This window comes from Accipiter gentilis, chromosome 21, assembly GCF_929443795.1.
Source record: "Accipiter gentilis chromosome 21, bAccGen1.1, whole genome shotgun sequence".
NCBI classification, from domain to species: domain Eukaryota; kingdom Metazoa; phylum Chordata; class Aves; order Accipitriformes; family Accipitridae; genus Astur; species Astur gentilis.
In genome coordinates this window covers 2,084,711-2,106,781 of record NC_064900.1, presented here as the reverse complement: position 1 = coordinate 2,106,781, position 22,071 = coordinate 2,084,711, and the positions used below count along the sequence as shown (strand labels likewise).

At 43.6% G+C, this 22,071-nt stretch overlaps 1 protein-coding gene across 1 annotated transcript in view; it reads right to left on the bottom strand.

Annotated features, from left to right (window-relative positions):
• Positions 1-22,071, bottom strand: part of TBX15 (T-box transcription factor 15) — a 97,900-nt gene that overhangs the window by 13,059 nt on the left and 62,770 nt on the right. Inside the window, exons 3-7 of the mRNA XM_049824562.1 lie at positions 17,516-17,617; positions 15,568-15,739; positions 15,037-15,204; positions 11,572-11,636; positions 3,860-3,957 (exon numbers count right to left, since the gene is read on the bottom strand). Of these exons, the coding sequence (XP_049680519.1) occupies positions 3,860-3,957; positions 11,572-11,636; positions 15,037-15,204; positions 15,568-15,739; positions 17,516-17,617 (605 nt within the window). The remainder of the gene's footprint in view (positions 1-3,859; positions 3,958-11,571; positions 11,637-15,036; positions 15,205-15,567; positions 15,740-17,515; positions 17,618-22,071) is intronic.

The following is a 22,071-nucleotide window of genomic DNA, read 5'->3' as shown; positions in this document are numbered from 1 at the left end:
TCATAAAAACATGGAAATTGCAGTCACAAGAGTCTACCAAGGATAGGTGACACAAAGCTACCACATATTCTTCTCTCTGCAAGACAGTTTAAGCCGTAAAGATTTGGTACTTGATCTTTTGATCTTCTCATACCTAACTCAAAAACATAGCACTACACTATCTACTAGGAAGACAATTAACTCTACCCCAGCTGAAACCAGGACAGTGTACAAACTGAGTTTCCATTCTCAGGCATCTTCTCTGTCCAACAGCTCATTCTACCTTTTTTTCCCTGAACCTTCTTCAATCTCTTTCCACCCTTTAAAAATACATACAGTAGAAGATCATATGGTAATGGCAGTTTGCAGCTAGGAAATTGTCTCCCCACTGGTTACTGCTTTTTTTTCTACACCAATTTTTATCACAGTATTACATACACTATCCCTTGCCTGTGCAGTGGCTTATCCACTGAGACCTCCAAATTGTTATCAGAGCCAACGCTTTCCAGCACACTCGGTGGGTATATGTATGTCCTACGTTTTGTTTCTAGACACATGATATTGTAGCTGGCCAAACTAACAGCCACGCTTTGTTTGAGCGCATGCAGGTTACCAAGCAATCTGTATTGCCCTTCATACCTTTGTCCGCATTATTACTGACCACTTTGCAGTCTTTATGAGATTCGTACCTTTTAGCGACTGCACTGTTTCATTTAGTTCTGGTCAAGTTAGTACTGGAACCAGTCTCTGCAGAGCAACACTGGGACTATCCTCCCTGGATGGTGTATTCATGGTTATCACGTCAGCTTTGAGATCAGTCATCTACTCGTTTCCTAATATACACTAATGCTAGCTTTTCCAAGCTGGCACATGTGGCAATAAGTTAAACGCTCTCCAAAAATCCATCACACCTATACAGTTATTTCTGTCAGTCAAAACTCTAACCTAACCAAATAATTCATGTGGATTTGTTTAGCAAAACTGTTTTGGAAAAGGCAGATAACATTTTTATTTCATGAAAAAATTACCAAGTGGCAAAAGAAAAGCTAAGAATCCATAGCAATCCATAGCACAGAAAGGTCTAGCTGGAAAGCAGCAAAGGGACCATATTTTTGCTGCTGAAGTCCCAAGCTTCTGCCCCAGAAAGCATCAATTTTCCTACCACAGTAAGGGGGACTCTTCTCTAAAAAATCAAGTCTGAATTCCACAGTTCCTACAGGGGATCTGTTCCAAGCACTTCACTAGACTTTATATAACAGGAGCCTATCACTTTTTTCCTATCCATCACAGACAGCATCTTATTTCAGTACTGTTATGTACTCTGTCCCTCCTCACCAGGCTGAGCAACCATAACTCACTCCTCATTGGTGTTGTTTCATCCTAGGCATGTGGCCACTTTTGCTGCTCTCATCTTGTATCTCTGCAGTAAGCATGCACTCCTTTAAGCTGCAGCGGACACATCTAGTCCCAAAAGTCTCCTGTAGCCCCAGTGCAGTTTCCCAACTAACAATTTAAGGGATAAAATAGAAGCTTGCAACTCCTCAAATTTATTCAGAAATGCCACATATTTGCCCAGCTTTGGAGTCAACAGCATGATCTAGAATTAAAGTGTCCGTTTATTAAAATAATACCCTGAAAACTTCTAATTCATAAACATGCAAGGGTATGAGATAACAGCATGCAGCTCAGAGCACTAAAGCTTCAGGTGGGAGAGAGGAACAGAGTCCCAGGCAAGTCCCTTACAGGAAAAGGCTGGCAAAGGCTCAGAGGATCTGATGTGCAATAGCTGATGCTGAAGTCAGCTGTTAAACACCAATGATTTACTCACCTGTCACACACTTCACATGCTTGAAAGCAAGGGGATGAAGTGGTATGGACACTGTACATCCTGCTCATCTGAGATTTGGAGGGAAGAATCCCACGTGGCTTAAAGCCACCTCACCATTTCTTGCTCTTTCTGCCAGCAATTGCAAGACCTCCAGACCAATGTATTTGTGCTGGCCTTTGGGGGCTGTCCTGGCAGCCAGAAATTAAAACAGAGTGTGTTTGTACCTTGGCTTTGCACCTATTGCGGAGACCAGGGGTCAGCTTGCTACAACCACCACTGGAGAGGTGAGCACTATGATGGAGGGAATATTTCTGATTCATTATCTTGAGGTCGTTTCACATGGCTAAAATGCAGCGCTCAAAAGCACAGTTTTGTAGTGAGTTAAGTTTTGAGACTGACCTGGGGACACAACTTTAGTTAAGGGCTTCCCTAAACCTAGTGGTCTGTGGTGCAGTGGTGGTGGTCTGCACAGAGCCGGCTTCTCACAGGGTACTGGCTTGCTTCCTGATTTTTCAGCTGCCAAACTATATTAAAACAAGCTAAAAATACATTAAATAGTTTCCTTTCCTAATATTACCTTACCACGTAAGCAATAGCTGGACTTGCCACTAGGATGTTATCTGATAACCAATGGGAGGGGAGGGGAGGCGTGCGAGCCCGAATAGGGGGAGAGACAGAGGAGGGAGGCTGCTTCAGCAACCGTGACCAGAAGAAGAGGTTGTTATGTTTCTATTTAGGTGGGTGATGAAAACGTTTCTGAATCCCTATTTTAACCCGTCTCTGACCACACACCCCACCACAAGCGCTCCTTGACACAAGCCCCTGAGCTTGTGCAAAACCTCTCCTGCCCCTTGCTGAGCTGTTTAAGAAGGGTTGGGTGGTTGTGTAAAGACCGCGTGTGGAGGGTCTGACACAGCCAGCGGGAGCGTGGTCTGTCCTTCTCTAGTACTGTGCCATCAGAAAAATGATTTAGTGGGTGAGCTGGGCTCTGGGATGTTGCACGGGGAACTGGAGTGGGGAATGGATGGCCAGAAGAGATCCCCTTCTGATCCTGCCCTGGTGATGGGCAGCCCCAGCAGCCACTGCTGCTACCCTCCCTCTGGAGGACACCATGCCATTCCCAGATGGATTCGAGGTCTGGTGGGAAGTTTTGGGATGATGTCAAGCTCAAGTGTGAGAGGCTGGAGAATATGCTACACAGGGCATGCATTTGTTTTTGATTGCTTAACATCACAGGTGTCACATCTGAGCACAGTTTTGGATTGGGGTTTTTTTCTTGCACTTATATTTGAATAAAAAAACCTACGAGGTTGCCCCGATACATCTGTTCCCAGTGATCACTTTGTTTTTAACTAGAAATAGCTGCAATGAAGTGAATGGGGAAGTCCCATCCGTGCAGGGGAGAAAAAAAAATAGTAACACAGCCTGAAACTAGAGATGAAAGCCCTACTTAACAAATGAGAGATGTAAAGGGCAGAAGCTATGAAAAGACACAGCATGAACAAGCGGAAAACACTTGGCCTACCCAATAATTCCTCCCAGCCTTTTACTAACAGAAAGTCTCTCCAGCAAGGCCATTGGGTATTGAAATCAAGGCAGTGTGATCCTGGGGGGAGGCACATTTCTGGTCTCCTAAAGCCTCCAGAGGACATACACCCCTTCTCCTTGTGTTTCCACACAAATAGCAAACCCTAACTGTAAATGGAGAACAACGTGTCTGACATGCCGGAACGTTTTGTCGGTCACTCTGTGCTCTCTTTGCGCTTAACTCAACTCATGCCATGTACTCAGGCTGGTTCTCCCAACCCTGTGCTCCTTCCAGCTCATTCTCCTAGCTCTTAGGTGCACTGGGAATACCAGGGAGATGAAGTGGCTCTATTGCACCTCGTAAGGCACGGCCTGTCCACCATTTCCATCCACCCTCTCTGCTGTGTCCTTTCACAGCAGTCAAGAGCTCAACAAGATACGTGACCCCACCAGACGCACGGCAGAGCACGTTGCTGCTCTTCCACCCTCTTCTCCTGCTCTTTCCACAGCTCTTTGTACACTCACCTTGCTGCTTTTGCATTGTAGTGAAGTCTTCAAAGGTGAGAGTGCGCACGGGGGGCCTCCAGAAGGCGTAGGTCTCCATAATGGCCTCCAGCCCCGTCCTGTGCAATGAAAATATGACAAGGAGAGAAGAAGAATGTCAGTTAGCTGGCAAGGGTATCGGCACCAGGGAAAAAGCGCTCCAACCTCACTTGACAGACTGCCAGCGGCCACCAAAAGGTCACTTTGGCATCTGTGAATTCCTCAAGCAAGCCTTCCTGCACAGGTGCTAGCCACTAAAGCAAAACAAAATTTCCCCAGCCCAGGATTTCAAAAGCTCCTAACAAGTCTTCCAGCCCTTTTTTTCTTTTTTTAACAAGGATCCCAAACTTTCTGTCTGCTTTGCAGGTGACACAGGACCGTCAGCTCCTCAAAGCATGCTTTATAGTAGAGAGGGCTTCCACACTCTGTGGATGCAAGCTGTGATGCAAACGAGGGATGTCTGGAATTCAGCCTTCAGAATCTGAGAGATTTTGTGAATTGCCTTTCCCTGACACCTCCTAGTTGTGGACACTGCTTTGAAGTGCTATGGGAAGCTGTCCAAAAGGGAGTCTCCTTGGTTTTGGACTTCAATTAGAAATGCATAAGAGGTTTTTTATAAAAGATCGGCGGCGGCATCTCTGCTTTGGGTCCCTAACTCATGGCAAAGACACTACCAAAGAGAAAAAAGCCAAAAATCAAGTGAGAATTTTTCCTCTTGAAGGGCTAGGGTCTCAGATATGGTCTTATTTTCACCACAGAATGCTAGCTCTGCTGAAAGTCTCTAACTCCACAGGCTCAGTGAGGACATAGGTGCATTATCAGGGAAAGACCCCCATGTTCTTCATGAGACAACCCCCTGGAATTTCTTCCCAGGAAAGGTTCTCTTCTCTAGAAGCTGCACATTGCTCTGCTCCCCATTCCTCACCTTTCCCTCTTTTCCAGCGGTAGATTGTAGCCCTCGCACTGACTGAACATGACTTAGAGATGCTTCGTCAAATGTGAGAACATATCCCCTTTCAATGCAAAAGGCTCTAACATCTCCAGAGCCTCTCATCAGATGCTGAGCTGATACTGGAGCTGCCTTTTGCTTCTGAAAATGTCTTTCTGCACGTGCCTCCACTCAGTTAACTTTCCAAAGTGTCCCCGGAAGCTTGGATGCTTTAAATACATTGGAGTTGGCAAACCAAACTCTGTATTTTAAGAGGAGGTTTAGAAGAGAGGTTGTTGCATGGTGTTTATTAGCTGCTAAGCTGTTAGAAGTAGAAACAGAAGACATCTCTGCATAGCAGTCTCACACTAGCGCTGAGCACATTACAACAAAACTATTTGGTTAATACAGCGGCCTCTGCCAGCTCATGGAACTGGGAGACAACAAGGCAGTGCAGAATGTGAACCCATCTGCTAAGCCGGGCTCTGTGTGCAAAAGCAGCTCTTCGACTACCGGTCCCACCCCCAGGATTTCCTTCGCTCCCGGGGTGTGAAAGCCACACATGTTCAGACTCCATCTGTGTCTTGACACATGCAGCCAGGAAGAGAAGGGTACCTTTTTGCAGCCTCGTGAAACGATCCCCGGCCCAAACACCAAGGGAGGACTTTCTGGTACCATATATCCAGGGGGCATAAAATGCCCTGAGCAAGTTGCAATGCAACAAGACCTGCTGTTGAAAGGACCTGCCTTGACAATTAAAACCAAGTAATACATCCAGAAATGCAGACTGAAAGTTCCAGCTGTGCCAATCCAGCTGCTCTGCGTCTGCCACAAGGATCGTGCAGGGAATTAGGGAGGCCAGCACACTGAAATTCACACAGTCTGGCTCAGTCAGATCCCCCACTCTGCATCAGCATCTGACTTCTAGCTCTACTCTCGTGACTCCCTTCCAGTAAAACCCAACCCCTAACAGGAGGTGGCTCAGGAAAACAGTAAAGGCAGGTTAAAGCTATTACCCCTGCCTCTGCCTGGAGCCTGCATCATTCTCAGCTCAGCTTGACTCACAGTTCAAAGTTTCTAGCTCTCCATCTACTACTTTCCCCTGTATCAATACAGTTCTCACAAGTACCGTATAATTTGTACTTCTAAAAGAAAAGGAAAAAAGAGAATAGTCAGGAGATAATAAAAAGAAGAAATAAAAGAGTAAATCAGGAATAAAATGCTGCTTTTAAGGGTTGGATCCCACTGCGCCTGTGAGCTGATAGAGGATAAATGGCAGCACCGAGTGTACCAGAGCAGCTTGCAAAGCTGCTCTATTCCTGTCCTGTATACCAGGGAAAGGAGAGATGCCAGCAGGGACACACCTCCTCCCGCTCCAGGGGAGCAGATCTAGAACAGTCCCTTTGCTGTGGACACAGATCCTGTCACCTTCCCCTTTCCACACTGCAACTGCCAGCAGCAACACTGTGGCTTCACCAGATTCACAGATTGCCCCTGTAATGCTGAGGGCAGCACTGCAGCCACAGGTACCTGAAAAATGGATGCCAAACTCCACAGCTGGCTTAAAGCCACCTCCTTCCTCTTCCTGCCCCAAATGAGAGTCCTTTACTTCCCCAGAGGTGTGCACATGTTGGACATGCATTATAAAACACCCTAAGTATGCAGGTGACAGAGCTCAAAGTTATGTCCTGTTCTCCTACACACAAATTTAGGTCCCTATATACTAGATCCTCCTTTTTTCCCATTTTTTGGTTTTGGGGTTGTTTTTTTTCTTTGTGCAGAACAAATGTTGTGGGTGTTTTTGAAAGAGTATCTAAGCAGAACACATCCTTACTGAACTTTCACATCATTCCATGCATCAGACAAGATCCATGAGATAACAGCCTCATGTGCCAACCTGCTAGGCACCTACCACCCCATGTATGGAGTCTTGCAAAAAAAGAACGTGCAGCCATGCAAAAACCAGCTTTAGGGAGAAGGCACACCACCTTTGAGTGATTGATTTTATAACTCTATCCCCAGCCTTTCAATGTATTTTTTTTCTCCTCTCTGTGATGTATTCCTGTTTGTGAAAGGTGAGCTGAGGTGGTGGGAATCAAGAAACTCCATCACCGTCAACTCTAACACCCCTCCCTCCCATAGCACTTTATGACATTGGTGTGGTACCAAGGTATCCAGAGTCACATCGCAGACCTTCACCACAGGGCACAAAGGTATTGCTCTCTTAGGCAGCAGAAATACTGGAGTGCTATGCTGTTTTGTTAGGCGCTGGAGCACACACAGGGAAAACAAACCCCACTTGGCCCATGAAGAGAAATTTTGGGACAGCAATAAATGCTGACAAAAAAAAAAAAGAATTGTTTTCAGTATTTCTGAAATCTCAGCAACTTCTGGGCTTTGGTGAGGGCTGCTGGTACCAAGTGTGCTGAACATTATCCATGTGGCATCCACTTTCTCTTCCAAAGAACTGCACTGAAAAATTGACTTCAAACTGTCTATCAGGCCATAAACCCTCCCCTCTCACACCATCTTTATGAAGGAAGTAAAAAAAGTATCAGAAGAGGACTCACTGCCAGCTTTATTTTAATAAGGTCAGTCCTTTAAAAGGTATCCAAAATTTGCTCTCTCTTTTTTCATTCATTCTTTTATTTTTAGTGCTATAAAGTTTTAATAATAGGCAATAAATGAAACAGTTCCATTGTCTGAAAAATGAAAAAAGATGTACAAGCTATCTGTGCACCTCCATAATCCATCCCATATGGCCGACCTTGCCATTCCCGCTGCACACAGGATTCAGGTCATCTTTTCATTGTTCACTGGGGAAGCCAAACTATTGGCTCCAAGCACCCTCCTGGCTCTCTTACCCTAGACAAAAGCTCAAAGAGTATTTCCAACACAAACAACTTTTATTCACCTCAGCTGCCCACATCTGAAAGGAAAGTGCTGTTGCTTGCCTTCAGCTTAGGGTTTTTTTCTTCCTTCACCCTGCTGGGTTTCCTGACTGTTGTCCCTTCTGGCTTCCTCCTGGATAAGGAGCTCCCCCAAGCATCCCACTGACAAATGAACTTTACTCAGTCTCCAAAAATAGGCTCTGTGGCATTAAACCTGCACCCTTGCTACCCAAACATTTGGCTAGCTGAGCTCCATATGTCAAAAACTCTGGTTCTCAATCTCTTGAAGTTCAGGAAAGCACCGCAGTAAAACCTGCCTCATACATACATTACGTAGGTATCCTTTCACCACCAGGACCAGTTCTCTTGTTCCACTTTTACAGATGCTTCACGTGCTTTTGCAGATAAAGCAAAGAGGGACCAAAAGTCATGCAGAGGTAATCTCTAATAAGAGGGAACTAAGACTCAGCCTTCTAACACAGGCTAACTCCCTAACTCATCAAGGCTGACAGCTAGATTTCTGAACACCATTTGTTAACATGGTTTGAGTGCTCCGAGACTGCAAAACAACATCCAGCTGCCGAGCAGTTTGCATCCTTCCCTCTGAAATACCTCACTGCTCCTTCTCCCAGCACAAGGACTGAGGTGGTCAGCTGTGAAGGGAGACAACCATGCAAGCAACTGAAGGAGATCCAAGAAGGGGGGTGTGAAAAGATCACTCCCCCAGATGCATACAGGCAGTACATCGTGACGGGATGTCCCCAGGACAGCAGGATTTTAGCAGTCTCTTGTGCTAATGAAGGCAGAGCACACTCATAAGGAAACATACAGGAAGGTTGTGAGCTAATGGAAGTAAAAGATTTAAAAGGGAAACTAGTTTTAAAAAACAACAGTCAACCCCATCATTTCTGCAGCAGGCAACAACATTGCAACAGTATCAGAATAAGAAATAAGCGAAGGAAAAACATTCATCTCCGTTTCATGGAAAAGCCTCAAGCCAAAGCAGAAAGGAAACGTCCTAGAGAAGAAGTGGCCTAAGAGCCCCTCTTCCCCCACCATGCTCTGCTTTTGCCAGTGTTTGGGTTTTTGCTCCATCGTTTGCTGGCAAACTCTAACCATGGCTTTGATTCAGTATCCTGATGTTGCTGGGATACGATGCCCTAGAGCAGCCTCAGACATTCTGTGGCCCCTGCTGCTGCCACACTGTTTATTTTTTCCCCCGTTTAAGACCTTATACAGAAAACCTCTTGGATGTACACTACGCTTGCCTGCTTCACAAATGGCCCCTTTTTCAAATTACCCTGTTTCTTTTCGAAGGAGGCCTACATTTTCGGTGGGACGTTTTCCAGCTACAGCCTGATGCACTGTAGCTGATCAAAGTTGTTGTGGGGACATGGGAAGCTATGGAGCATCATAACCGTCACTCCAGTTGACCGGTGATCCTGAGGAGATCAGAAAGTCACGAGGGGAAGAGGAGCCAACCAGCAGTGTTAAGTCCCATTTGGAGTGTCCTTCCCACACACAGCTCGGACCTTAATGCTTTTCTCCTTCCTATGTGGACATCTATGTGCAGGTCCTTTTTCAAGGGAGCAGGGGAGCGCGTAGTGTCCTCGGCTAGTTGACAACAGTGGTGCAACCTTAGCCAGACCACTGCTTGTGAGGCAGGCGCCTGACTGCTATATATGCTTGCAAATACCTTTGCCTGTTTTTTCTTCCTAAAGCCTCAGGCTGCTCTCTTTGATGTGTAATACCTTAAAGATTTTAATTCCTCTTTACATCAGCAGAGAGCCTTACTGAGCCCTCCCCACAGCTGCAGCCGTGTAGCAATTTCCTGCCCTTTCTTAAATCAATGAGCTACAAAGATCAGTAATTCCCAACCTTTTCAGGAAACTGTCCAAATTCACTGGGCTAGGACCTTATTAATGCCTTCCATGTTAATCTAGCCCACCATGTACCTGGAACTGCATCAATCCCTACTCTAAGCCCAGTTTCCAGCACAGCTGTATCTCTGCACACAGGGAAGACCTTGTACCCAGGGCGCATACTACTTCCCCCGTGCAGGAGAGGAGAGCACAGTAAAAGTCACATACGCCTCAAGTATCAGAACTAACGCTCACGGCAGGAATTAAGTAAAGGCCGTAACATCTTTTTGCATAGCTACAGTAAGGTAAGAACAGACGAGCTGAGCTAGGAAGTCACTAGGTCGGTAAGATGTTGTCTCTGTGATCATGGAGCGTGCAGCATTTAAATGGGCGATGGGAAACACGGGGCAGTTGCCCATTCACTGAACGCTTCCCATACCAATCTGTGAACGAGGTAGCAGTCCTGGTGAACACACACAAGAAGAGCATGCAAGTAAAAACTGAATTACAGTGCCCATGGGGACAGCAAATGAGGGCCATGCATACGACTTTTGCTCTGGTCTACGCACTCAGAGCCTTGCTTTACAACCCTAGGGTTCTTTTAATGTAGTCATATATGTCTAATGCTATAATTAATTTAAAGTTTAAAGCCTTTGTCCCACTGGTTTAAAGGATACGCATTTAGGTCTGAAATATTTAGATCTGCTGCACACTCTGCTGGATTCATGAATGGCAGAAAAAGTTGAAACTTTTTATTTGGACTTTCATATTCTTTTTTGATAACTCTGTAATGTCTTTTACTAATACAAAAGGTGTTTTGATTAAAGGTCCTGTTTTACTATTGCGTTGTTAGAATATAACATATTCTAAATAATGTTGAAGGTGTTCTACTTAACCTTTGCATAAAAATCCTGACAGAATTAAGCAACAAAGTGAAACAACTTGACATCACTGGAGAAAAACTGAAATTGTTTGAAACTAGAACATTTTTGCACTTTTATCCTGCAAACATATCAGAAACTCATTTTTTCTTCTAATGCAAAACAAGCATTTGTGCTCCATGGCTTAGAATTGCCTCTGAAAATTTAAATCTAAAAATTCCCTTTAGCCAGCTCTCTACGTATGATAAAGAACAAACAAAATTGTCTAGGTCCCCTCTCCTACAAATTTCATTATTTTGCACAGTGTTATCCTATGACCTATTTGTCTGTTTTACAATCTGCAATCCTCTATTTTTCTATCTCTTGTTCTTCACTTAAGTAACAAAAAATTTTATTTTTTTTTTTAAGAAACTCTACAGTACCTTTACAAGGTCATTTATTTTATCTAATTCTTTGGATATCATGGCACCATATCAGTAATATGTGAACAGTTTACTAATAACTTATCAGAGATGCTAAAGAACATTTTAATTGTGTTTCTCAACAGCAAATGGAAAAGCTCAGAGGAACATGAAAATAATAGAAACGAGCATAAATAAATAAATTATCCAGCAGGAAAAAAAACTAACAGCAAAACATATGTACAGAAGAAAACAGCCTTGAAAGTAGTGGTAACAGAAGGAGTACTGAGGTAGCAATGAACAGGAAATAAAACACGCGACAGCAAAAAAAATACGGTCACAAAAAAATATTGTCAAGCAGGAAAGTGATAAGCTGTCTTTACAGATATGTTGTCTAAGAATATCTAAAACCCTGTGTCAGGGTTTGGGACTACAGGATCCAGGAAGAGGTAGGAGCAGCACCGGAGGAGACTTCTGAAAAGAAAAGGGGCAGTCTAGCTGGCTGACCTGGAAAGTATTTTCTAAGAAAGCCATCATTATACATTGGATCTGTTTAGGTAAAGTAAAACAGTCCTTGTGTTTCCTCTAAGAACTAATCTACAACAAATTTCTCCTGTAAAAATTAATTAGGATCACAAAATGCCTTCCTCTGCCTTAGACCCATGCCCTGTGCACTCATCAAGGGAAGGGGAGAGGAGATCAGTGAGGAAACACAAACAAGCTCCTCTTACCTGTTTCTCCCAGAATCTCTGAAACCTTTAGCAAAGGGGTTTCTGTCAATTTTTAATCTGGTGATCTACAAAGGAAGAAAAAGAGAATTAGTTGATCTCTCCCAGCTTTTTTAATTTCAACAAATGAAAATTACCGATGATTACCACTCTTGCCCAAACCACCTGTACGATGACCTTTCATATTTATTTCTCCAGACCTATATTACAGCTACCCTTCCGTTATCCATGAACAGATTATCTGCTTAGCAAATGAACAGTGCCAGAGACAGAAACCTGGCAGCATCAGGAAACCTGGCACAGAGCTGGGGCTGAGACGCTGTTCCCGAAGGAGAAGTACACCTTGCACCCGGGTGCAAAACCCCAGGAACTATAACTCATCGGCAGCCATGCAGTTCGGGAAGCAGGCATAATGCTCAGGTTTGCTTGGTATCTGGGTTATCCCAGCCTCAACACTCTAGATATCCAGCAGCTGGATGCACTCAAACAATGCTAAGGAGAAGAGGCCAAGCAAAGCACAGGCTACAGCCTCCAAAGACGGCAGCTGGCCACCCAGTCACATGCACAAGGTGCTGCTCTTCTGGCCAGCACCTGGGTGGCCCTGCAAGGGTTTTCTGGTCTGGAAACCATCTTTTTTTTTTCTTTTTTTTCCCGTCCTCTGAACAGAGAAGATGACAGCTGGACTGAGTGCTTTGGGGGAATCTTCCTTCCTGCTTTATTTTTAGGCATGAATTCCATGTTGGTAAATATGGAAAATAATATTGGGATTTTGACCTTGCACCCCATGGTATCATATGCCCTGTCAGCTATTCCCCAACCTGGTGCAGCATGAGGGCTTCCCTCTGCCAGCCTCACCTCGTCCTGGTGACCCTCTCTCTGGAGTAAAAAGAGAGCGAGATCTCCAGATCCTATCAAATTTGAGGTGTTTTTGCTGAAACTGCTCAAAAGGAACTACTTTAATACAGACTGATCTGAAACGGATTTGCAGGTGTTTTGCTTCTGTCAGAACCAAGCCCTTACTCTGGATATTAACCTCAGATCTGGAATGCAGCTCCTATTTTTGCAGAAGCTTAATTTGTGAACTTAATTTCCGCTAGCCTGACTTTGCAGCTGTCCTGGGACTTGTGTGTACAGAGACAGATATGTTCTGTGGAGGATGGAATTACAGCAGAGGGAATCCCTGTGGTGGATTTGCTAACATTTTACAATTGTTTCCAGAGATGCTTCTCCTGGTAAGGCAAAGTTTTACAGCCACTGGAGGGCATGCAGGCAGATTCAGGGGATTTAAATTTATTTTTAATGAAAAGGTTTCTCCAACCCATCAGAATCTCCTTTATTTGTATTATAAAAATCCACCCCCCAATCGGGGGGGGGATGTGCACAAAACACCCGAATGCTTGCAATTCAGAGAGACAGGAAGAAATTTCAGTGCTTCTTTACGGTGAGGTGGCTTACAGAGCCAGTGCCTGACAGAGATCCCTCCCTTAGCACCTCCCTTACCTGCGTAATTATAGTTCTGGTCATTAGGGAAGACTGACAGGCTTCTTTCCTGTCATTTTTTTTCCCTTTTCTATCCTCTTTCCACGTCTGGTCTACAGTTAAACGTTTGTGGAGTACATTCGTTTGGGCAAGGGGAGCAGGAAATTTCAAATGCTGCAATGACAGCAAACCCACCATTGTGTTGTAGTATTTTTTCCTCCTGGAATGGTTGATCCATTTTGGATCCCAATTTAAGTCAATTCAAGCGTATCAGACAAAGAAAAAATTAGGAGTGAGTATCCAGAAGCAGTCATGAGAGCACTGTAAGCACATGTGCTCTCTCTTACATGTCACAAAAAAACCCTCTATAACAATTCACTAAATTTTTACAATTCACAGTTGTTACAAATTGGCTAAATATTACAATCTGCCCTCAGCTGACTTGACATGGGTCTGTCTCTCAGTCCAAGAATACCAAATAAAATGGCATCCACTGAGTTCATAAAGTCATTCTCCAGAAGCACAGATGGTGTCCTGGAAAAAATATTTACTTCACCACTTCTGATCCAAGACCCCTCTGCAATTTATGGCAGAAAACTGTATAACCTGTTTCCCTAACAGGCTTGATAACAGATTTTTCTTTTAAGCTAGTTTGGACCCTCATTCTAGCTTATAACAGTATCTCTAAGTGGACACACTATTAACACAGCAAAAAGCTTCACCAACTGAGATTGTTTCACATGGCTGGGAAAAAATTACCTTACACAGCCCTTTTAATGCCATCACAACCCTCAACCCAGTAAGGAGATTGACAGGAAAGGGAAATGGGATGTGCACAGTGCCTCTCACCTGAGAATAAAACAGGGAGTATGTATACACGAACAAGAGAAGAGGAGCACGCTGAGCCCAAAGCATGACAGAGGTGGTCGGAAGGCTAATGGGAATCCCTGGGGCAGAGGTAGCTGGCAGATGAGCGATACATAAGGAGAGTACAAAGGGAATGGGTGGATATAAGGAGCTCTCAACGTGTGCAACGAACACGCCTGCAGAAGCGATGAAGCAGGCCACCTCCTCAAAGACTAGGACGTCGTCTTTCACTGGCCACTGAAGGAGGAGCACACACATGTGTAAGCCACAGCGAGGCCTGTCCAAATCTCCTTTCTTTGCTGGTGTCTCAAATACTTTTACATTCTCGAATGCTCACGTTTTCCTAGTAATTAAGTTCTTCTTAAAGATATCATAACTTTGGGGAAAATAGGGATAGACAGGGAATTCTGTAGTCAAACACTAGTGCGCACTGAAATTATGTTTCTTAGTGCCATGAAGTCTAGTTTAAAAAAAAGGACAGATTAGTAAAAAAAGCTCAGTAGTCAAGATCTCTACAGATAGGATCCCACTGTGGCAACATATTTTCCTTATATCTGGAGTCAATAGTAACACTCTCTCCACTGGGAATTGTGCAAGATCTGAATAAAACGTGAATTATGCATGAGTGTTTCAGTTCATATGCAATAGGGACTGCTGCTGCTCATGTTCAAAGGCTTCTTTTGTCAGCAAACTGATGAGATTGTGCTTCTCTCAAATTTTTTCCTTCACTGCTAAAAAAACCCACAACCATGTGTTTTCTCTGTGAGGTAACAGATCTGGACTAGTTGTATTGCCTTAAAATTACAGTGGGGACAAGACACTGTAGTTTGTACCTTAAGACAGCAAGAAAATGTGAACATAATACTTCGATTTATGGTTGATCTCACCTATTTACAATAAAAACTGCAGGCATCTTATCTGCAAGGTGGTTTTCTGGCTAGATACCTCATGTCTACACATTATGCCATAGCAAGCATTTTCATTCTGTGCAGAAAAAAAACAGCGAGCCTGTAAAGTGTACACTCTACACGTTTCTTAGAGAAGTTAATGTTTCAAACATGAAGAGCACACATATTTATATGAACACCCAACCCAAAAGGAGCCTGAGGCATGCAGCTTTACCTGTTGATTTTGGTAGGCTGTCACTGTGGTGAAGACAGTCTCAGGGAAGTTGAAGGTTTTCACCCCATCCCCTGAAGGAACTGGCTTTGTAGGAGAAAGATCACTGCTGAAATCCTTGCGGATGACATGGACACGGGGCTGGTACTTATGCATTGAATGTAAGATTATCTGAAGAGAAAACAAATGGGGAAGGAAAAGGATTTTTTTTTTTTCAAATATTCTACCCTACATCCAGATGTACAAGGAAGCAGGGATGGAGTAAGGGCTAATATGAAGAAAATTACCCTTTTCTTACAAGTATGTAAGAGAAGAAGTTTGTGCTATGTGCAGAGAGAAAGGGGCTTTATTGCTCTATAGGGTCAGGCAACATTTTGAGGAAAAGCACTGAAGTGGGGAAAAGAGCTCCATAATTCTGGAGGGTGGCTACAGATACGTGTGCCCAGCAGGAGCACCGAAGCAGCAGCAGCACCCTTTCAAGTCTGAGAGGAGTGAGGCTGGGGCAGCAGGCACAAGGATTAGCTTCTAACTTACGTGGCCTTGATCATCAAGCTCGTTGTTGGTCAGCTTGAGCTTGTCAAAACTGACCACCTGCCTCATCCAAGTGTCTCCAGAAGCCAGCGAGTCGGGGTGGATGTAAACCCTCGGCGGCACTGGGGAGTCAGCATTGCCAGCCACCATCCACTTGGAGCTGTGATAAACATACCTGAAGAGGAAGGGGAGATGGCTAAGAGAAGTTGTCACTCACTCACTGGAGGAACACTTCCAGGGCTCCCCCTCCCCTGCCACCCTACCACACACACCCCAAGCTCTCATTTGCAGTCAGGGGAGAATGTGCTTTATTGCAACCTCCTACCTTCTAAATGAAAGCCAGATTACCCCTGAGCCACTTGTTCAGACTTGATTCCTTATTAAAACCACCTTTGCAGTTATTTTCCCTGTAAAACTCTGCCACATGTGCCTTCTCAACTCCTTAACCCTCTCTCAGCCAGAGTAAGAGGCTAGGAAATATGGTTAAACAAAGACCTCTCTGCAAATATTAATAAATACCCTGTGATTTCTGGAAATCTGCACTGGCTGCCATGCCGGACTGTGCAAAACACATGTGTCTTCACCCAGAAAGGGCAAAATCCAATGGATACCACTAGAACAATTGATAAAACAGAATTTCTGGTTTGAAATGTTGTAAAATAGGAAATTCTGTAGAGTATTACAAATGTTGGGATTAGAGGAACAAATAATGTTTGTGTTTCTGGTCTTCTGTGATCTTTTGTGTTCTGATCTAGCCATCTTATACATGCCATAAATTTCTTTACCGTAGCTTTGCCTAGACACTTTTTTTTCTTTCTGTCCTGTGGCTCCTTCAGCTGAAGGCATTTCACAAACAGTCCTGCTGACACCTCTGAGTTCTGCCCCTCATTGGGTCTCTACTCAGCTCTGCTAAGCTGTTTCAGTCCTTACCTACAGTGACTCGTTTCCTGTATTTTCACAAGAAATGCAAAACAAAAAAAAAAAAAAAAGAGTCTGTTCCTTCCAGTGCTACTTTGCTCTATGTGGCTGCACAAGTTAACAAGGACAGAAAAAAAATGTAAGACAATATATTTATTTTCAATGTTAATGCTGTCAGAACCACACTCAAAGAAAGGGGAAAAACAAGCTGAGTATCAGACACTACCTTGATGCTTCCCAGGAAAAGTATTTTTCTGAGAAACACTGCACAATCTGAGAGCAAAAATGTAATATTTAGCATTTCAAGCAGAGGATCAATTCTTGAATCCTTGGAATGTGGTGCAGTCAAGACTATTTGGGGGAAAGACTATTTGCTCTCAGGAATCTTTTAACAAGTATAGATAAATCACCTCTGTCTGGATAGTTTTCTGGGATGCGGAGGACCATGCATTTTCCAGAGTACTTTTTAGGATCAGAAGCCCATTAATATTAGAGAAATCTCTTCTTCCTGTCTTTCAGCTCAGTGGTGGAGATTCACCAAAAGGTTTCTCAATGGCTCCACACTGTAGGTCAGAGGCCATTTCCCCTGTGGCTGCTGTACTGGGTAGTGAAGGCTTTTAAAACAAAAATCACCCAGTGCAGTTCAGGCCAGACCTGAGGTGCCCATCTTAGCTCAGCTGCTACTTGCCCATTCCTTTCTCACTGAAGTAGCTTTAGAGGCTTCAGACTCCCCATTGATAACCCCAGTTACCAGTTTCCTCAGACAGTTGTTGCTAATTGTGTCGATTGTGAAATGCATGCCAGGGATCTCCCTGATTAAAAACTGCTATTTGAAAAGAGCAAGAGTTAAATCCAAAAGTGCAAGAGAGTATATTAAACCTCTGGGTTTGTGTCTTACGATTCTGGTCAAATCAGCTATGTTAGTGTAAATCAACACGGTCTCCTCGAGCATACCTTTGCAATGGTGTATAACAGCATGTCCATTGACAGTAAGTTATCACAAGGTTCCTACCTCTGCACCTAAAAAGCTTACCTGTATCGCTTGTTATCCACAGGCACAATGTCCATGGCAATGTAATACTGCTGGTGAGGATCCAAGCCTGTAATTTTCACTCTCATGGCTGGAAACATTCTCCTAGGAAAAGAGTAGAAATCAGGAAGAAAATGGTGAATAAGGGAGGCGAAGGGGCTCCTTAGACCTCTCACTGACACGAGGAGCACACTGCTTTACACGGCCCAGTTCTTGGCATGACTCCTCTGGGCTTAGTGTGGGTAGCAAAGACCGTGCTGGCAGTGGTTTGACTCTTCAAATTTTTCCCACTTAAGAAAAAGGGTAGCAGGATAGCCGCCTGTGGGTAACAATAAAACATTCCCAGTCAAGCATGTCTGTTCATAGCTCTGAGCAGACATTTCTGCTGTGGTCCAGACAAATTGTCCTCTCTAGGCATTTCTAGAATGAGAACCTTCTTCCTGCTGTTTTTCCTGCTGACCATCCATCTATAATTCTCTCAGTTTTTCCATTGAACACAGGATCGCTTTAGTTCTCTTTGAGAAAATCACATTTCAGTATAGAGTTTGATAGCACTGGAGTAATATTCAAAGCAAATCCATCATCCTGAAAGGTCCTCTCACTCACATTTTTATAGTTATTTAAGAAAAAGTGTCCCTCAAATTAATCTGCTTATTAGGCATATATTTCACATTTAACAGAAACACTGGCATTATTGTCATGGTTTCCTTGAAGTCCTGGTAGTATTTCATACAGTCTTTTTAATAAGTGTCATCTTTTCTACATCATATGATCCAGATCTGTCTTAAGCATTTTCTCCTGATAGGCAAGTTATGAAACTCTACACCAGCAAGAATCAATTCGCAGCCTTTCTTTTCTTGTCTGAGCACAGGTGTAGCTCTGCTGTGCGCTAGTCACTGTTCTGGATGTGTTTGTAGCTAGGCAATTATTTCAGAAGAGAACAGCTCAGAACAATTTAACCTCAAAGGATGTCAGTGTTGCTGTGGCTATGGCATAATTTCTCCTTCTTAAAAATTTTCTGGTTGCCAGTAGTCCAACTGCCATTCTATACTTCCCTCAAACAGCACACTGACTGAATTGTTTATGCCATATCATATTTGCAACTAATGCAGTATTTTAATGTCCTCATAAAATCTGAGGAGCAAAACTGGGTGTAGTGCAAAAGGAAATGAGCAGCAGAGCCCTGAGAGAAATCCTGTGTTGTTTCACTGACTGTTAACTCAAACCCAAGCTCTACTTGAGTGGCTTCTCAGCCCTTATTGGAGAAAACCTTGAGCTGAAGTCGTACGGGATGTTGTTACTCAATTGCATGACTTCTGCCCAGAACATACAGAGCTTTGGTAGGAGAAACTCTGGAAGTACTGGGTGTTCGTACAAAGTTACATTCTGCTCCTCTGATACGTAGATATATCCTTGTGGAATGAGGGTGGTTTGGATGGAAGGAGGATATTAAAGGGGAATTTAAAATCACAATGCCAAAATCGTGGAAAAGCATATAAGAAGTGTTTGTCCACTGCGTCTAGGGGCCATCCCTAGAAACCATCGTGGCTCTTTCCTTTCTATTTAGTGAGGAGCAGTGAAACGTCAGAGAAGAAGTTTTCGATCTCCTCCCAACATTTCTGTTTCTTAAAGTACTACCAGTGGACACAGCCTGAAGGAGGAAGAAAACAGAAAAGTTTATGTCAGCATCTCCAAACATGTCTCAAACTTTGCACTGAAGGGGTGTGACCAGGAGAAGCTATTTCACTCTTTCCCATCCAGGCCACATACACCCACTTGCAGAAGAGGGTGGGAAGGAGGAGTTTGGTGCTCAGCCTTTGCCCTACCCATAGCTCTTCCATTTCAGGCCACTGAGAAGGAAAGTTCTGAACTATTAGTAACTGCATCTGCCTTGGAAAAGGGCATTTATCCTGGGGGGCGGGGAGAGCACCACCCCACAGCCAGTGGAGCACAGCTAACCCGAGTTATGAGAGACATAAAACTGTCAGAAAAATTGTCTGCAGAATCCCTTCAAGAAGAGAGCAGATTTGTGCAACTGATGGTGTGAGTTTGCTAGCTGAATCATTTGGGGGGAAAAAAAGGAATAATGGATTAGTCTTCGGTGGCTTGAGGGCATTACCTTGTTTCTACCACAACGGCTCATTAAATCTGCCGAGCCAAATGGGTACAGGATGTGGCATTTTACAGTCCAGCTCTCCTTAATTGGAGAGAGGTGGCTTGGGAGCAGCTTAAGAGGTAGGTCATGTTTCAGAGGGTTGATGAGAAACCCAGGATTAAACCTGAGTCTCTTTGGGTCTAACTCCACACACTCTATTGGGAAAATTGAATGCCGTGTGTCCCAAGAAGCTCTCTCCAAATCTGCAGCCCCGTGTAAAGTTGCAGTATAGCCTGTGGGGTTGTTTGCTTATGAAATACCTTGTAAAAGATTACCGCAGACCATTCAACAGGCTTAGAGGCTAATCTCTAAAATGATCAGGGAGAGCTCCACTGATCCCACTGCTTTCTCTAAGGTTTAAGTGTACTTTTAAAGTTTTGTAAATTATGACTGTTTTTCTTTTCTGTGGGTGTAAAAGTAACTCAGGTTTCTTTGCCATAAGGATGTGGCCTGGAACTGTCACAGCAGGTCTCCAGCAGTACTGCTGCGTGGAAAGCGGAAAATGCAGAGGCAAACAGTGGCGACTTAGGGATGTACTCGGGTGTAATCCGGGTTAATTCCTTGTGCTCCGTGTTTCCTCTTGCCCCCCCAGAGGCACCAGCCCTATAGAAAATAGGAGGCTCAAAGGTTTGGAAGGAATTCAGGCCATTTGAATACGAGAACCTTTCATCTAGAAAGATAGCAGCTAGCTTTATAGTCAACAGCTAGAGACATGAAGGCTGTCTGTTTTCATAGGGAACACGTGATGACACCTGATATATTTCATGAGGAGGTTTTATATCAGCAGTAGTTTGGGATGATCAAGTTATTTATATGTTAGCTTTACCACTCAGCAGGAAAAGAGTCTTCCTAAACTTAGAACGTGAACTTACACACAGTACCCTTTTAGGGGAAATATGATGTTATACAAAATAAGTTATTACAATTATTATATGACTACTTAGAAGTGTTTTAAAAAGCATTTTTGTAACAATCATGTGCCTCAGTTTACTCAGTTCCTGTCTCCTTCCATAACAAGAATGAGGTTTATGAAACTCTGAATGTGAAGAAAATTAATGATATATAAAGATCTCAAACTTGATTAAAATAGTGTTTGCTAGCACAGTAGTGTACTGATATTAAGAACCATGTTTGGGAACTTTCAGCAATAGAAAGAAGTAGTTGGATTGTGGCAGCCAGCATTATTTTTTGTTGTTGTTGTTTAAAATTTTAATTTAACACAAAAATACAGCTCAATTTTCCTTTGTGAAAATTGTTCAAAGAAGGAGGATCACAGGTATATCCCCAAACTGGATTTTTTTTTTTCTCCAATAGCATAAAGCTTCAGTTTCTAACCCACAGGGGTCTCAAGGTGCCAACTCTTATCCCTGCCCCTCAAACCAGCACATGTGAAGCTTGAGTCAAGTTGGATCTGTCTTCATCAGAGCATGGGCCAGATGACCTCCAAAGATCCTTTCCAACATAAATTCATTCCCTCTTTCACAGCTTAATGTTAGAGATGGCAATTCCCCATTAGGGGGTAAGAAATTAAAAGTACCTGGCAGGTTGTCTCAAAACACAAATGCAATTCCTGAAGCCCTTCAGACATTGGAAATAATCCTGTACAGACATCTTAGTGAAGTCAGATGAGAATTTAAAAGGACTGACACAATTTACTGTACAGTTGTCATGACTGTTTAGTGTAATGATTCATACACTGTGTAAACAACAACTTAAATAAGATTAAATTTGCTTAAGGGTGACATCTGCTAAATGCAAACCCAAAAATGAAAGGCTGTACTCTTCAATTGTAGAAAAGAATTTGTCTATTGACAGTAACAAGCAGAGTAGTTATTTCCCAGTCATAAAAAAATCTGAGAAACTCTGCAAAATAAACAGATTTAGGTTTGCAGATTAAGTGTGCACAGTGTTTACAATGTGCACGAGTTTACAGGGCAGCCTGAAGTTATCCTTGCCATTTTATACCTCGTATTTCCTTGCATTTAAGACTGGTGCCAAATGTATATTTCTTTATAAAAACTAACCTGTGACGAGTGAAAGTGAGGGAAGAGAAGGGAAGGAAAGGCAAGGCAAGGGAAAGGAGACAGGAATGCCTTTCTGTTTCCCTGTGCAGCATGGGATCATGTAGAGGGGATGTTTGTGTTGAGAGGAAAGGCTGAGGGGAGGGTTTGGGAGCAAAAGGATTTATTGCTTATGAGGGAGAGGGAGCCCAGCAGATCTTCTCAGTAGCTCCCAAAGGGGACATTTTTCTGGAAGGTGGAGAAAGCCCACTGGGCCAGGACCTCTGGGCAGCAGTTTGGTAGCTGTAACCTGCCAGTCCTTGCTCTGAGAAGTTCACTCCATGGGCCCCTTCAGCATCAACAGAGCTTCGCAACAAAATCCCTGCTGCTGTCTCTAACTGAAA